General features: G+C 50.2%; 5 protein-coding genes across 5 annotated transcripts; 4 read left to right on the plus strand and 1 right to left on the minus strand.

Moving 5' to 3' along the window:
- Window positions 1–394: 394 nt before the first annotated feature.
- On the plus strand, window positions 395–1508 carry AKAW2_20153S (uncharacterized protein; the record flags this gene model as incomplete). Its single annotated transcript, XM_041684834.1, has 3 exons — window positions 395–897; window positions 1010–1052; window positions 1224–1508. The coding sequence occupies 3 exons, from the start codon at window positions 395–397 to the stop codon at window positions 1506–1508; spliced, it is 831 nt and encodes a 276-aa protein (XP_041538979.1).
- Window positions 1509–2162: 654 nt separating this feature from the next.
- AKAW2_20154A (putative hexokinase) lies at window positions 2163–3812 on the minus strand (the record flags this gene model as incomplete). The annotated part of the gene is made up of 1 exon (XM_041684836.1): window positions 2163–3812. The coding sequence occupies one exon, from the start codon at window positions 3810–3812 to the stop codon at window positions 2163–2165; it is 1650 nt and encodes a 549-aa protein (XP_041538980.1).
- Window positions 3813–8771: 4959 nt separating this feature from the next.
- AKAW2_20155S (uncharacterized protein) lies at window positions 8772–9089 on the plus strand (the record flags this gene model as incomplete). Its single annotated transcript, XM_041684837.1, has 2 exons — window positions 8772–8867; window positions 8976–9089. The coding sequence occupies 2 exons, from the start codon at window positions 8772–8774 to the stop codon at window positions 9087–9089; spliced, it is 210 nt and encodes a 69-aa protein (XP_041538981.1).
- Window positions 9090–10236: 1147 nt separating this feature from the next.
- AKAW2_20156S (putative lipase) lies at window positions 10237–11655 on the plus strand (the record flags this gene model as incomplete). The annotated part of the gene is made up of 1 exon (XM_041684838.1): window positions 10237–11655. The coding sequence occupies one exon, from the start codon at window positions 10237–10239 to the stop codon at window positions 11653–11655; it is 1419 nt and encodes a 472-aa protein (XP_041538982.1).
- A 2129-nt stretch (window positions 11656–13784) lies between these two features.
- AKAW2_20157S (uncharacterized protein) lies at window positions 13785–15834 on the plus strand (the record flags this gene model as incomplete). The annotated part of the gene is made up of 3 exons (XM_041684839.1): window positions 13785–13874; window positions 13931–14095; window positions 14218–15834. 3 exons carry the CDS (start codon window positions 13785–13787, stop codon window positions 15832–15834), a joined length of 1872 nt encoding a protein of 623 aa, XP_041538983.1.
- Between the last annotated feature and the right edge of the window lie 298 nt (window positions 15835–16132).

The following is a 16132-nucleotide window of genomic DNA, read 5'->3' on the forward strand; positions in this document are numbered from 1 at the left end:
GGGCGGGGGGGTGGGAGAGGCGAAGGGTTGCGCGCGCCAAGGGAATAAGTCGGGGTTAATTGGAGAGGACGACGGAGGGTCGAATCCAATAGGCACGAGATTGAGATGTCGAGCTGGCGAGGGGAGAGCAGCTGAAGCCAACGGGGGTCAGGCGGAGTTTGGAGGAGGAGGAATTGGGAATGATTGCCGGCCGGGGAAATTTTCAGCGGAAAGAAATCCAACCTCGTCGATTCGAGGCCGAGCCGGACACTAACTTACTACTACAACTCCGCTTCCGATTTACTCCATAGTTTATCATCTAGACAGCTATTTGCCTTGACACCAACTCTAGTTAGCTTCATGGTCGAGCTACAGCAATCATTAATTTCATCACATCTCCTATGATTATCGCACTATGGACTACAACGCAGCAGACTTGAGCTCCGTCCTCAGAACTCTCTCCGCCTTATCCAACCAGCAACAACCACAAGCTCAATCACAACTACAATTACAACCACAATCACACCCTCCCTACTCTCACAACCCAGACCCCACAACACAAACAGCACCAACAGAAGACAATGATCCCTACGAACCCACCGAATCCCTTCCCCAGCTCCCTATCCCCCCGAAACCCACCTCCTCACGACCCCAACATCCCCAAACACAACCACACCCACAGCCACGACCAGCACCAGCAGGACCCATCACCGAAGACACCTCCACCATAACCACCTGGCCGACGGCCCTCCGCTACGTAATGCGCACGGTAGCCCAAAACGAAGAAATCCAACGCCGTCTCCGCTGGCTAATCCAACGCCAACACGACCACGAGAAACAATGGTGGCAGGGACGAGAAGCGCTCTTGAAGAAACAATCTGCCCGGACGGAAAAGAAGAAGGAGTTGGATGCTGTGTTGTGAGTCTACTACGTTATTCCTATTTACGTATCCCCAGTCATCAATCGACAAAAAAGAAACAACAATGAGAAAGAAGTCAGGAAAGAGATAAGTTAATCATTAATGGATTAGACGATCCGTCGGCGCTCCCGTTGATGAGAATAAGCAAGTTTCTGTATGTATTTCCTTGCCTGCAGGTCATATGCGGATCTGGATACAGATGAAGGAGAAGCACAAGGAAGATTATCCACCATAGTACTGGTGATTATCCTTATCTCTCACACAGACAAACAAAACACAACAGAAAACTACCTACACAGCTAATACTCAATGATGAATGAAACAGACAGCCGAAGAAGACCGCGCGGAACTAACCAACTACGACGCCAAAGTATACAAAGCCTCCAGACAAATGTCCGATGCTATGATAGCGGAGCTCAAGGCACTCAGGATTCCCTTTTTCACTATTAAGAAGGGTCTTGTTTCGGAGTCGGACCCATCAAATATGGGAAGAACAACAACTACTGCCCCAACGGTCAAGCAGCAACAGCAGCAGCAGCTTTCCCGAGAGGAATTGTCGGCGCTTCAACTGAGAATGTTGGAGTTGTTGCAGGATCTTTGTCGGGAGTGATTGGTATCAATACGATGATATGACTGATGCTTGAAAAAGCAACAAGTTGATGTAGATTTCACTATTGTGGTCCATCATGGGGCTAGAGAGTGTGTCTGTCCCTTTTTCATTGGCGAAGCTGCACAAATGATTCTCCTTGGTCTTGTTTCTTTTCGTTGGCAAGGCCTTGGCAGGGTGCACGCTGTAATGTGGGGATTCACCCAAAAAACCCAAACCTCGGCTTCGGCCTCACTGGGCCCTCAGTGCGCCCAGTGGCTCGATACTCTTGTATTGACGATTAACATTATGTACACACGCACAATCCCCGCTTCTATCTCAGGCCACATGCCTAACCGTCTAGTCCGCCAAAAGGTCAAGAAATGCTCCGCCCCCGTTATTGATGAACCTGTTCTGTCTATGCAAAAGCAATGAATGCTCCTATGGAAGCACAAATGCATGAATCGGGTGGCTTAGGAGGAGCCCCAATAGAACAACAAAATGGAAATGACAATGTCCGACACCCAGAGCACCAAGAGCGAAATGTTGGCCAAGTAAATGCAAAGCTGCCGCACAACACCTCGGAATGCGAATGTAGCCGATGGGCTGATGGATCAAATATATAGAGATAGAGTATGGAGTTCAGATGGGAGACAAGGTAACGCTGGATAACGTAGTCTACTCGAGCTTCTTCTCCGCAACGGCGACAGCCACTGCTACGGCCGCTCCCAGTATAGCGCTTTCAGGTGCCAGGTCCAGGCACACCTGAGGTTCCGTGGTGGTATCCGACGATGGCCGCGACGCGTTCGTCTCCTTGACAAGGTCATTCAGATAACCCTGGCAACGGTCCCGGAACCCAGGGTATTTGTTGATGACACTGCCGTCGCATGCGATTGACAGACTCCGGTGATTCTCTTCGCTTTCTACCACGGTCACCTCTTGAGTCTCCTTGATCGAAGGGGGGGCCGAGGGGGGCGTCGCGGGAAATTCTGACTCATTCCGCAGGCACCACATGCTGTGGATTGCCGTTGCCAGATATCCTGCTGCTCGCTTAGAGACGACCTGGCAGACTCGTCGGAGGAAGCGCAAATCTTCGACAGACGGTGACACAGTAAATGTATGTTCCTTCTGTAGAAGCGCCGCAGACGATGAGAGAAGCGGGGTTGTATCAGCTTCCAGTGCTGCAACGATACTGGTGTCGAAGGAATATGCATCGCGCATCGAATGAGGCAACTCCCCGCCGAAGAGCTTGGCAGATTCCACCGCTTCAACAATGATGAGACGGATGATCTCGCCCAGATAACGCCCAGTGATCATATACTCCAGAGGTTGGTAGTCCGGCCGAAGGTGTGTTCGGTTCAAAACCTCATCCCAGCGAGTCTTGGGGAGGATACTGCCGCCAAACATGCTCATTTCGCTGTTGACGATAACGTGCTTGGCGTAGTCGAACCAACCTGGCGGTCTCGTACCGAACTTGGTCAGTCCAATCTCATGAACTGGAAAGTGGATTGCCACATTCGTTCCAGTTCCTAGAATAAGCGACATGCGTGTCTTGGGTTCGATGTAGGCGCGTGAGAGGAGTGTCGCGGAGCTGTCGTTCACGATCCCATCCACCTGGACATTGAGGTCTCGCTTCCGACAAGACTGAACGATAAGATCACCCAGCTCTTGCCCAACGGTGCCATTTGAACAGTGAAATCCTTTGCCCATGTGGATAACGAGACCACTACTGTTGGACGTTTGTTCAATGGGGAACGACCACGATAATCCCATCGACAGTGGCACGGCCTCTCGTCCATAGTTGGTGCCCACTTCGCGTAGCATCGAGTCGATCTTCTCCGCCATCCAATCAAAGAAGAGAGTGCCCTCCAGCAACTTGACATCTTCGTCAATGTACGACGACGAGACGTGAAGGATGCGCATGTCTCCCTGCCCACGTAGTTCAACCAATGCTACCCGCAGCGTTGAGCCACCGACATCCAGAGCGAGGAACGTTCCCGTCTCTGTTCCGGAGGGCAGGGCATGGTTGTAAGAAGGTAGCATGCAGACGGGGCTAGATTGTAGACAAGACTTGAACTGCGCACGGATCTTGTCTGACATGGCGACCATGTTCTGCACAGACAAAGGCGCCGTGAACAGACGATCCACCTCGTCAGCAAACGCATCAAGGGAGCGACGTCCCCAATACGCTCCATGGAAAGGCTTCCGCCGCTTACGGGAGGGGTCGCGGAAGAGGGAAGGGAACAATAGCATAGCCTCCAAGGCGGCAACTATGTTTGTAAAAAGTTCTTGCATTCGATGCAAGACTTTGACCAATGGGGCCGACATGATTTAGAGAGGGAGAGATTTGGGTCTTGGGTGAGGAAGGCGATCATAGAGGGTTTCCCAATCCCAAGCTGATGGTGATGAGGGATGAGGGGGTGTAGTTGTATGAGCGGGTAGTGGTGGTCAACGCAGATAAGGGCTCATACGGGCAAGTGAAACTTGGGAGAGGGTCAAAGAAGCATCGATACGAGCAAATGCCACTTCGAGATGATAATAAAGAAGCCAAGTCAAGGCTTGCTGGCCCAAGTGATAACAATCGCTGAAGCGGGAAGGATGCGCAATGCAAATGCAGAATAGAACCAGTCTCTATCCCAAGGCGATGAAGTAATTCAAGAGAAATGGACAAGGCTTTAAGAAGTACCGCTGATTACCCGGGATGATGAATCCTTGCACAGGGTGCAGCGGAAAGGGAACCAATGTTGAGACGGGGATTGCCAGTGCAAAGGGAGTAGTAGTAGTAGTAGAGGTAAGTAGTAGTAGGTGGTAGATGAACCTGGCAGGGAGAGAGCGGATGGATGGAGTTGGATGACGAGCGGGCGTTCCAGTGCCTGGCGGAAAGAGAACTGGATCGAGTTGCACGGAAGGAAAGATGGAGGTGTAGCCCCGAGAGATGGTAGCGTTATAATTCCAGGGAAAATATGGAGTAGATGAATTTGATTGAAGGGAGGGGGGAAAGAGAGAGAAGGAAAGAAAGGAGAGGGGGGAGAGGAGAAAAGGAAATTAGAAAGAGTGAAGGGAAAGAAGAGGTAGTAGTCGTGAGTGGTATCGATTGTATTGTAGTTTTGGGAGTCGCAAAGTATTCTTAGCAGGAGAGTAGCGGTGGTAGTAGTTAATAGTAATAGTGGTAACTAGCAGTAGTAGTATTAGTGGTAAGTGGTAGTAGCGGTACTACCGGGTTTGGTGGGAAAAGGAAACGGGAAACGAGAGGGACGATTGAAGGAAAGGGAACCAACCTACGCGTGTTTCATTCCTCGTCAGGAACCAACGTCCGCATTGGCTTTCCCGCAGGCTGGAATGGCTTGCTTGAGGAATCTGCAATTCAAAGGGGGGGGGGGAGATAAAGAGAAATCCCATCCAGCACTGTAGGAAGGCGAAAATAAAAATAAAATTTAGAAAATAAAAATTAAATCTCAATAAAAAAAAAAGAAGAAGAAGAGAAAGTCATGAATTTGCAGGCCATCGGTATCATACTTTCCAGTGGTTTGCCGGTCAGGTCGCAGGGTGGTAACTCACTCTGACTACTAACTTACTGCGACTGCGACTTACTTGGGTGGTACTACTTTCTCCCTGCTCTGTCTGTCTGGTATGGTTCCTGGCAGCTGGTTCGTTCCGTATTGTATTTACCTGTGACTCCATTACTTACACAGATGCCGTCATTCAATCACTGACTCGAGATTCACTTGAAGAAATCAATCCATTGTGAACGAGACACTATTAGTTACCTAATCAATTTGATGTACTGATTCAGAGAAGGACCGATTGCTACCTTGTCGGCTGGTAATTACTCGGACTTTCCCCGGAAGTTATTGATGGCGACCGAAAGAGAACCTCTGCCGTCATGAACCCCTAAGGATGATGCGATGGTGCATGAAACAGATACTACTACTGCCTACATAGTAGCAGTGGTGGTGTATTGTGTAATACTTAAGAGATGGTATAGTTATCTGATCCATCATCCCGGCTAAAAGAATACTACTAAGATTGGGTTTTATGTGAGACCTGGATCCATGTCTGGTCTAGAACGACCAGGGCTAGCTTCGGATGCTCGGAAGGTACTGTTTCTAAGAAGAAGACAGATTCAAGGATCATTTGAACACCGCATGGCAACGAAAGAGTTCCAAAATAGTCATCGAATGCGTTATCATCATTATCGTCATCTAATCATCCGCAGAAATCGGGCGGATGCATGATCTAATCATTGACTTGGTACTCCGTATTTCAGTAGTCTCTTCAGGGGTATAAAGAATAAGCATAACTCACTGGAAGTTTGATTGCAACTGCAGTCAGCTTATCCTTACTAGTGAAGATAGGTGACTGAAACAATGAGACACAAGAAATACCCATCAATGACATTGACATGGTTTCCCGTGCTGAGGAAAGGGTCTCCCTATACTCACTCGGTATTAGATCTAAGGAAGGGAAGAGTACCACCCGGCGTGATGGGAACAGATGAACCAAGTGGGGCCCGGTGAAGTTTAGAAGCGGCAGAGTTGCATCCAAAATGGATCGGGGAGGTCATCGACCCTCCGCCTGGTTTGGTCTTCAGTACATCAACCCTGTGTGTGTCTGTCTGTGTCTGTGGATACGGTTTGGACATTGTTTCGGTAATCCTTATACCGGTTCTCCAACCGTTGGTCGGGCAGAGAAATCATCAATTTAATTCAAATAAATTCAATCTCTTCCGGCTAGTCACATAACCGAGTATGTAGGTATACTGTGACTCCTCACAGACAAACGGGATGAGTGGGATGAGTAGGGTTCAAGGAGGATGATCGGATATACTGCAGCCTCCCTGGCATTCCCTTCTCCTTTCCCAGAATCCCCCATGATGGACTTTTGATGCAGCCAGAGGGAATTGGAATGTGACACCTTCGTTTGGTTGAAAGGAGCGACTGGGTGCAACGGTGGTAGTGGGCCCGCTCCCAATGGCCGGGAGTGTTACATTTTACCCATCCTCCTCCCCACCAATCACCGTCTCTCCCTCGGCAAGTTACTTAGTAGTACTCTTACTACTATCTACTCACTACTTACTTACTAGTATCTGATCGGTTTCTTATGCGGGTGTTTTACTTGCCATGGAAGTGCTTGGCCGAATTAATTCTAATCATCAGAGCACCATATCAATTTTAAATACCTCTAAGTAGGGGTACTACATTTCTACCTCAGTGAGAGAGACTGCGCATTCCTAAGATTCCGCCAAGGAACGGGACATGTGCTGAGACGCACAAAGTCAGGAAGGTAATCATCGATAACCACATCAAGAATAACAATCAGCAACAGTATCATCCATCTCCGCATTTCAGGAGTGATCGATCTCTATCGGCAAGGACAATTTTGACCAACTCGCTACTAGCCCGATCTGTTATCTAGTAGTACTCATGCGTTTCAGGGTCCTCCTCGCTACCACTCAGACAGGCCAAGGTTGGTGCAAGGGACCAAATGCCTGTCAAGATACCCAGGAGATTTTGATCCTGCAAGGGGCGCTATCCCCGCTAAATTTCCATTCTGATAGATGTCGGGGTGCTGTGCTGCCCTGATGCAATCAGTCATGACTCGGCAGCAGTGTCCAATCTGTAAATTTCATCTAATCATAGCATATACCAACTACTACTTGTATACGATGAGTCGGGCACCTTTCAGTTTCACTCCCACATAGCAGCCAGATGATAGGTGCTGCTGATACGGGCCAAGATACTCTCTGCCCACGTGGTTCTCATGACTTCCCAACCATCCATCACCCCCATATCTTCCACGGAGCATGATTTATGGCGTTCATGGCATGGCTGAACGCCATAAATTCAACCCCGTGTGTCTGTGGACCTACGTGGCCCACCAGAACACCAGACCTTGATCCTAACGATGCGAGCTTTGCTTATGGGAGAACCTCGACGACCACAAGTCCTGCCCAGGCAGGTCGTAACATCATGGTCATCATCATCATCATCTCCTATACAAATGACGCCAAAGTCACTATAACACCTACTAAGAGGAAATCACACTCTCCCTCAGCCCACGTCACTACTACTTGCTCTCAAGCGAAGATACCTTGCTAGCAAGACAGAGCTACAATGATGAACCATTTGATACCGTGTCGACAGTATCCTCTGCCCCAGGACCCACAATCCTAGCACCATCTACCCATCTACAGTGAGCAGTCATGCAACCCAAGCCCCGGCAACGTGATCTACTCACTCACTAAAGATAACGCGGGTCGGGTACATATTTTCCATGACCTCGTATCGAATGAGCCAAGTCCAAGTAGTCCGGGTCATCCGAGAGGGGAACACCACTGACTGCTGCAACATTGTAAGACCAACAAGAGATGGCGACACCACTCACCACCATCATCATTATGACTATCATCGATATAATGCTACTCACACCATGTCGGACTTATATTATACATTCAATGAGACTGTCGTGCTCAACTACCTGGTCCACCCAACTTTTAGCCTTGCACTACCACCATCATCCACTCCCCATCTTGCATCACTGCCACTGTGTGACAATGGCTCGGTATTCGCGCTTACTTTCTATTTTTCTGTTGGGAGAGAGGGGATGGGGGTTTAGAGAACTGCTGGTAGTGACGTGGTTCCTATCCTCATTTTCTCTTTGATCCATGTGTTTGTGATGGCTTCATTTCCAATGGCAGTAGTCCCCAGTAAATAATAATCTCATCATAGTTCTGTCATAGGGGACCCCTCAGTACTTAAGTATATATTCCTATGGGATTGCTGTGCGGTGTGCTTGCACTCTCTATTAGTACTAAATTCTATCAGTATCCATCTAAACAGCGCTCATTATATTCATATTACTAGTAGAAGGATAATGGCACGAATAAATTCTCCAAGAAAATTATTTAAGATATACTTGACAAAGGTGGTCTGAACAGTGGTGGTATAGGACCGTACCGAAGCTAAATCCCCAGTTTAGATCTGTGCTCGGGGATCGAGAATAATATCGACATGAAGATGAGAGAGAGATTGACAGCGGCCATGTGTAGATTGACATTTGCTTACTTGTGTAGAGTTTTAGTATAGTTTCAGGCTCCAGCGGGAGGCGTTCGTTCCTGCCTCATCATGACATCACCCCCAGTTGTGAAATAAGTGTGCATACTAGCAAGTCCATCGTATATTTCACTCAGGTATACTCTTTTCTTTTGTAACAGCCGCATTTCTTTTTTCCTCGAGCACACCCAGTAATTTACATACTGCTATAAACACTGAAACCACTTCTCGCATCATGCCGACGAGAAGAGTTCAAGACAAGACGGGAGAACAGATCAACGAAGGAGACTACGTGTATACAAGGTATCGTGGAGGAACCCACGAGGGAGAAGTAAGCCTACCGTTCCCCATCTCGGTGCCATTGTCGTTGTTGAACGGCTTATGTTAGCTTCGCAATTCAGTAATTAGTCTTCGCACACGGCTAACTGAACCAACCCAGGTTGACAAGGTCGTTACGGACGAGGCTGAAGCACATGAAGAAGAGGTAGCCAATCCACCCAAAGTAAGCAAGTCCCCGCAGACCAGACTCGAGGCATCGAGCACATGCGGCTGACGGTCCTTTTTCACCCCTCTCAAAGGTCATCTTTCACGATCAGCATGGACATCGTGTAGCACATAATCCGAAGACTTTGGATAAGACGGAATGAAGTGGGATGATGATGTCGGGGCGGAGCCACGGAGGTCTGAGGTGTTTGTGAAATAATGAAGCCATTAAGAATCCAACAATCACTAATGGATCGAAAATCTCTTGGAAAATACTGGAGTGATGACAGCTGGGTGTTGTTGGCTTTGTGGTGGTTGCACTTGTGGTCCTCCCCCCGGACTGCACTGCAATGTAGATGACTCGAGCCTGGGGTACTGTCACAGTGCTTTGGGTTCCCAGTAGCGATAGTATATCCGGGGAACATGGGCGCCGGTTGGGATCTCAATCGCTCTTTCCATCCTTTCTCAACCACCTGCTTCCAAGCTTGATCTTTCAAAGGCCCTGGAGCAATGGCACATCAGCATCAGCCAGCCACTATTGCTTAAACCGACCAAAAGTACCGGTCCAAGAAGCCACTGAGCTGTTCATACGTCGCAAACATGGTCATTTGACCATCATCTTCACGTTCCCGTTGCCCGTCACTGATTTCCTCCGACTGGAAATAGAGTGGCGACAGGGAGATCAAGTGAACCGCTGCAGACGTTGTGCTTTGGACCAATTGTATGACAGATACCTGCTGATTAGCTTCATACACCATACCTCTTAAATCAATTCACGATGCCTTGTGCAGGCTCGGAGTTAGTGGCAAAGCATAAAAGTTGTCTTAGTTTCCCGATATCTCACGGGTGGCCCGCGGAGTGGGAGACCGACCATTTGAAGGTCAGACAGAATGCTGACCCTCGAGTGATAATGCAACTATTCTCAGCAAGACGCATCCAATCGCTCCATTATTCAGTAACCATGGGCTTGCGATTCTGATGTCTGGATCGCGACTGGATCTTGGCTCTCTCCAGGTCAAGACCGCAAATCAATGACGAAGGAGTATATCAGCATATGAGACCGAGGCCTGTCAGAAAATTCGGAACACTCTGTGCTGTCAGATACGAGGCACACTTTTGCTGGCTATATCCGTCAGCAGTTCCTCTCTGCCCGGTAGGCGCATTCATCGCGGGTGCACCTCTCAACTCTCTATCGTGTATCACTGAACCTGCATAACATGCGGCTGTCTGCCCTAGCTAGACATATCCTTCATGGGGTACTCTTGAGCCCCGTATGCCTCTGTATCTCAATTCCCCAACAACAGGCGCCTGTGCCAGATTCGAACCCTGATCTTGTCTCTGTTTTGTCGAATGCAGCCCAAGATCCCATGGTAAATAAGAGGGTATCGTCTGTGGCTGCAGACATCATATCAGGTCTTGCGACAAACGAGACTTTGCAACATTCTGGGGATGAGCAGGTGCAACTGGCACTAAAAAAGGTCGAGGCAATATTCACCAAGAAGAGCAGCTCGACAATGCTGGATTTTGCAAAAGACATAGTGGCCTCCGGCCTAGTTCCTCCCAAGATCCTCACCGTCTTGAATGGTTATCTGAACGCCAAAATTAACTCGGCTCATAACCTAAATCCTGACCTCAAAAGCGGGCGTATATACCCGTCTAAAGCAACCGAGGATGCACCGTATTCCATCCCAGAAGCAGCTCTTAGAGAGACTATCCATATGCCATCTTTCTCCCAAGAGGTGAACAACAGTGGAAGGAAACCAGTGATTTTGGTTCCAGGAACGGCCGCACCTGCTGGAACATCGTTCTATTATAATTTCGGGAAGCTGGGTCACGCTATCCCGGAAGTTGACATGGCTTGGGTTAATATACCCCAAGCCTCTCTGGGAGATGTCCAGGTTACCGCTGAATACATCGCATATGCCATTAACTACATGTCCAGTCTCTACCAGTCCAAGGTTAACATCATCTCTTGGTCCCAGGGCGGGTTGAACACACAGTGGGCCCTCAAATATTGGCCATCCACCCGGGCCTCAGTGGAGGATTTCATTGCAATAAGCCCTGATTTCCGAGGGACTGTCGAGGCCAGGCTGGTGTGCCCCTGGCTTGCGGGGGTAATGTGCACCCCCGCACTGTGGCAGCAGGGGTGGGACGCTAAGTTCGTTCGCACCCTGAGGGCACTCGGGGGGGAGTCGGCGTATGTTCACACAACGACCATCTACTCTTCATTTGACGAGGTTGTGCAGCCGATGGATGGAGACCAAGCATCCGCGATCCTCCAGGATGCACGTGGAGTTGGCGTGTCCAATAATCACTTACAGTCTATTTGCGCCCACAAGCCCGCAGGAGGATTGTACACGCATAAAGGAGTGCTATACAACCCACTTACATGGGCGCTTACCATCGACGCGCTAACCCATGATGGGCCCGGTAACCCTTCGCGAGTCAACGTCACCACCGTGTGTCAGCAACCAATTCCTCCACAGCTCGGTCTGGACGACTTGCTAGGCACGGAAGGACTTGTACTAGTAGCTCTGTCGGAAACCCTGAGGTATAGACCGAAGACATTCGCGGAACCCGAAATCATAGGCTATGCCGCTTCAGCGCCCGGAGTAGGGGTGAAATACCGAACTTGAAGGATGAGAAGTAGTAGGCAGATAGGTGGTCACTGCACCCCATACGTACACATCTGTATTTAGGTTTATACTTGGCTACAGCCAAGCACTCTCTGCGCAGGCCAACGATCACTTCCCAGAAGGGGATCCCTGTGGCTCGAGATGAGCTTGACCTTATAGGCTAATGCATTCGTTTCACGGAAGTCTTCAACAAGTGGATCAGATCCAGCCGGAAGAACTGAGTGGCAACCGTCATCGTCTCCCTCACCCGAACTGTATTGGCAGAGATCAACCCACCGCAACGGAATTTTGGCGGGACTGTCGTTCAGTGTATACGTAGTCCACACACAACCGAAACCGCCTGACCTAGGTAGGAAACAGGGAATAGGAATTTTCCGCATTTTCTACTCCGGTGCTGAGAAGTCATGGTCGCAGACCCAAACCTCTTTGCCATGGTTTGGTAGATCGTGCAACGAACAGGAGTTGATCGCAGTAAAGATAAAAAAAATGGATGGCTGGACGAAAGCCAATTCAAGGAATTGTATACCCATCACGTGGCTTGTCAGGTGGTCACGCCAGTCCATTTTCAATTGCACACCTTCCTCACCTCGCCAATTCAAGCGACTCTTATCTTTCGCCATACTTACTCCATAGCTTGTTGGGCTACCCCGGAATTTGTGCATCGTGGCCTCTCAGGATACCACTGTATCCAATTCCAGGGGTCCATCTGAGATCGGGAAAAGGAAAACAATAAAAGAGACTCAATTTTTATCCAGATCCTTCCTTCCACCCCCTTGCACCACGCATACCATCATACCAGATCGCCCAAGCTACGGAGCAAGACTCAGCTCACCACCACCGGTGCTAACGGAGAAGACCCGCTGATCAAAACAAGCGTATCCTTGATAATCACTAAGATAATCTGTCTGGGACGATGGAAAAGAGAGCCTATATCTATGGACTGCCGATCGCTTCTCCTGGATGGAAGTCGGCGGTTAGCCTGAGGCGTCCATGGGTCTGAGAACTCTGAAATGGCAAATGACACCGACACCGGCATGCCATGGATTCTCTCATTCGCCAATCCGCCAGGAATTTTCTCCCCAGGCGGCACGGTTCGCTCGTGGTTGCGGGTAACCGGCTTGGAGACTCACCATAGAACTCTTTCCAGAAAAGTAAGTCTTAGACGGCCAATTTCGCTTAGTGCGCCAAGTCCGTGGGAAGAAACTGGGAGTACGTGGACCGTCGCCAATTGACAACTGATTTTGCGGGTAGAATCAGACAACCGGCCATAGCCATGGGTCTCCCAATAGTCCATTTCAGCCACACACTCGCGACTCAGTCGGTCTAGATCTCCGGAAGGGGTAAACTCGGGGTGGAAAAGAGTTTAATGTTTCATGCCCGAGGTCCGAATCAGCTCGGGGTTAGTGGCGCTGCTGCTCACATACATACTCGCATAACGCAGCCTCCCCTCCTCCCCCTTCCACGTATAGGGAGGGAACAAGAGGGTTTGGGGGTGGCGGTTCAGAGGATTCGATATATTCACACCTCCAGCGTAGAATTGCCGGGTCAAAGTCGCTTCATTTGGCGTGGCCACCCAGTGGGATCATGGGATGACCCGTCCACGAATCTGGGCGACTTCCGGCTGCACCTTATCCAGCAATCAGAGCGTCTCCTGCGCTGATGAAGTTCGCAGCGTGGCCCGCAGCTCCACTGTCCGAAACGCTGCCAAGAGTGTCCGCCTCGTCTGATCGTCAGCGGCCGTATCAGCACTTACGTTGTCACTGGCCGTGCCCGACCCAAATTATGGAGATTCCGTAATGCTTTGCGGAGTCTTAGCCTCTCCCAATTTGTGCTGGCTCATGGGATTCCGTTTCGACGGTGTCGTGGATGGGGTGTGCTTGCAGGGGGCACCTCCATACTTGACTACTGTTCCCTGCGCGCCAGGGAGAAGATCTTTCGGATAGATACCATCGACCGACGTCCACTTGGCTGCTTGACAGACAGCGACCGTCTGTCTTAATGACCCGGTCGTCTCCCGCTGTCCTCCTTCCTTCCTTTCCGCTAATCGTTGCCCTTTTCCCTAGCTAATCGTCACAATTTTTTTTTTCTTGGGGGAGGAACTCTTCCTCTCCTAGCCACTCCTTCAAAAAATGTTGTTCTTCTGGGTTCTGTTGTTTCTTTCTTTTCGCGGGATTGTCGCGGAGGCGGAGGCGGACGATGATTTGATGTCCTTTGTGACGGTAGGAGAATTTCCAGCGTATATATATAAATGATCTTCTTGCTGACGAGCAGCCAGCTTCCGGAAGTGAGAGCATTGAAGTTTAATGTTGCATACTACGATCGCGAATCGGTTAGCCCAGGCTACTGGTTCGTTGCGCCATATGGCGTGATTGACCCAGAAGCTCCCACGAAGCAATGGAAGCCTTGCCAAGTTGGACCCTACATCTATGATGCAGATGGCGTACGTTTCCTCATTCCTTATCCCAGAAATTCATTTCCCCCTTTCGTCAGGAAAGGGATGTCTCTCAAAAATGAGTGAGATCCCCGAAAGGAGCAAGTAGCTTACTAACCGGCCATACGTAGACTCTGGTTTGGGCCGGATCTTGCATGTTCGACAACCGCAACATTTTCGATTTCAAAGCCGTCAACAATATCGACGACAAATCTCATCTGTCCTTCATCCTTCAGCATGGCTATCAAGATGGTGGTAGGGACAAAGGATACGGATACGTTCTCGACCAGAACTATGAGGTCGAAACTGCTGTGCCGGTGACCAACGATCTCTCAGCATTTAACATGCACGAGTTCAATGTCCTTCCTGGTGGAAAGACTGCCTTGGCTTGCGCATACCGCAACGAATATGTCGACCTGGGAGACCTCGGTCGTCCCAACGAGTACGGCTGGGTTGTCGCCGGTGGCTTCGTCGAGCTGGACACCGCTACCGGCGAAGTCCTCTACGAATGGTCTTCTCTCGGCTACATCCCTATTCATGAGTCTGTGAAAGTCGATTCTCGCTCGCCGCCGGCTTCTCAACCCGGCTGGGATTATGTCCACGTGAACTCCATTGATAAGAGTACGACAGGAGACTACCTCTTGTCTGCACGATTCACCAGCACCCTATACCTGATCTCTGGCGAGGATGGACAGATCAAATGGCGCCTTGGTGGGAAGTACTCCGACTTCGTTCAGGACTTCACCTTCTCCAAGCAACACCACGCACGTTTTGTCGAGTCCAACGCCACCCATGCCATTGTCTCCTTCCTGAACAATGCCTCTGATGAGGCCGAAAACGAGGAAGACACATCCGCAGCGATGTTCGTGCAGATCGACACCACGACGACCCCCATGACCGCGCGTCTGCTCAAGCGCTACAACCGCCCAGACAACGGCCTGACCCGTCTCCGTGGTAGTGTTCAGACCCTGCCGAACGGAAACGTCTTCGTGGGTTGGAGTGAACAAGGCATGCAGAGCGAGCATTCGCCCGACGGCAAGGTCCTCATGCAAGGCCGTTTCGCATCCACCCGCTTCTCGACCTACCGGTCGTACAAATTCCCTTTCGTCGGCCGCCCCAACACTCCCCCGGACGTGATCGCCTCTGTCTACGGAACCGATGAGACCGACCTGGCGACGATCTTCCATGTCAGCTGGAACGGTGCTACCGACATAGCCACCTGGAATTTCTACGCTCGAGCCGACCGCCACGGCATCCCCGTCTTGATCGGCAACACGACCAAGTTCGACTTCGAGACCATGTACATCGCAGACGGCTACCTCGACTGGATCTCCGTCGAGGCCGTCGACAAGGACGGCAACGTCATCGGCTCCTCTCCTATCCACCGCACCGAGACCCCACAGAACTGGCGCCTGGCCGGCTTCCAGGGTGACACGAAGCCTACCGCCGATGATCCGACCATTCTTTACGGCCCCAAGCAGGCCGAGGTGGAAGAAGATGTGGAAGAGGTGGACCCCAATGCGGAGGCTAAGGAAGCAGCCAAGCAAGCAGCCATGGCCGTGGACAAGGCGTACGAGGTTATTCACGGAGTCGGTGGCTTGCTGATCTCTGTTCTGGTCATCTGCTCTGTGGGCGGGGTCCTGGCGGGCGGTTATTGGTTCCTTCGTCGTCGTCGTATGCAGGCATACCACGAGGTTCCGTCCGAAGAGGGCCAATCCTTGACGGAAGTTGACAGGTCGAGGGAGTAAACCCGAAAAAGAGAGGGAAGCACGCTGCGGATAGAAGATGATATAGGCGCGGGCAAGACTTGGGGTTTTGCTCGCTTGTTTGAAGGGCATTAAGGAAGGAAAAAGAAAGGAAGGAAAGACGGGTCATTATCTTTTGCATATCGCGGGCGTTCATGCATGTCTAGACACCCACCATTTTTGTACCGTATATTCCCCCCTTGACGACTGACGTACATATTGACTACATTTAATTGGACTTGCATAAATAGACAGCCAGTACACCTTGTTTCAACTCAACGGAGTGGTATTTCCATTTTTG

The sequence above is a fragment of the Aspergillus luchuensis genome, chromosome 2 (assembly GCF_016861625.1).
Source record: "Aspergillus luchuensis IFO 4308 DNA, chromosome 2, nearly complete sequence".
Classification (NCBI taxonomy): domain Eukaryota; kingdom Fungi; phylum Ascomycota; class Eurotiomycetes; order Eurotiales; family Aspergillaceae; genus Aspergillus; species Aspergillus luchuensis.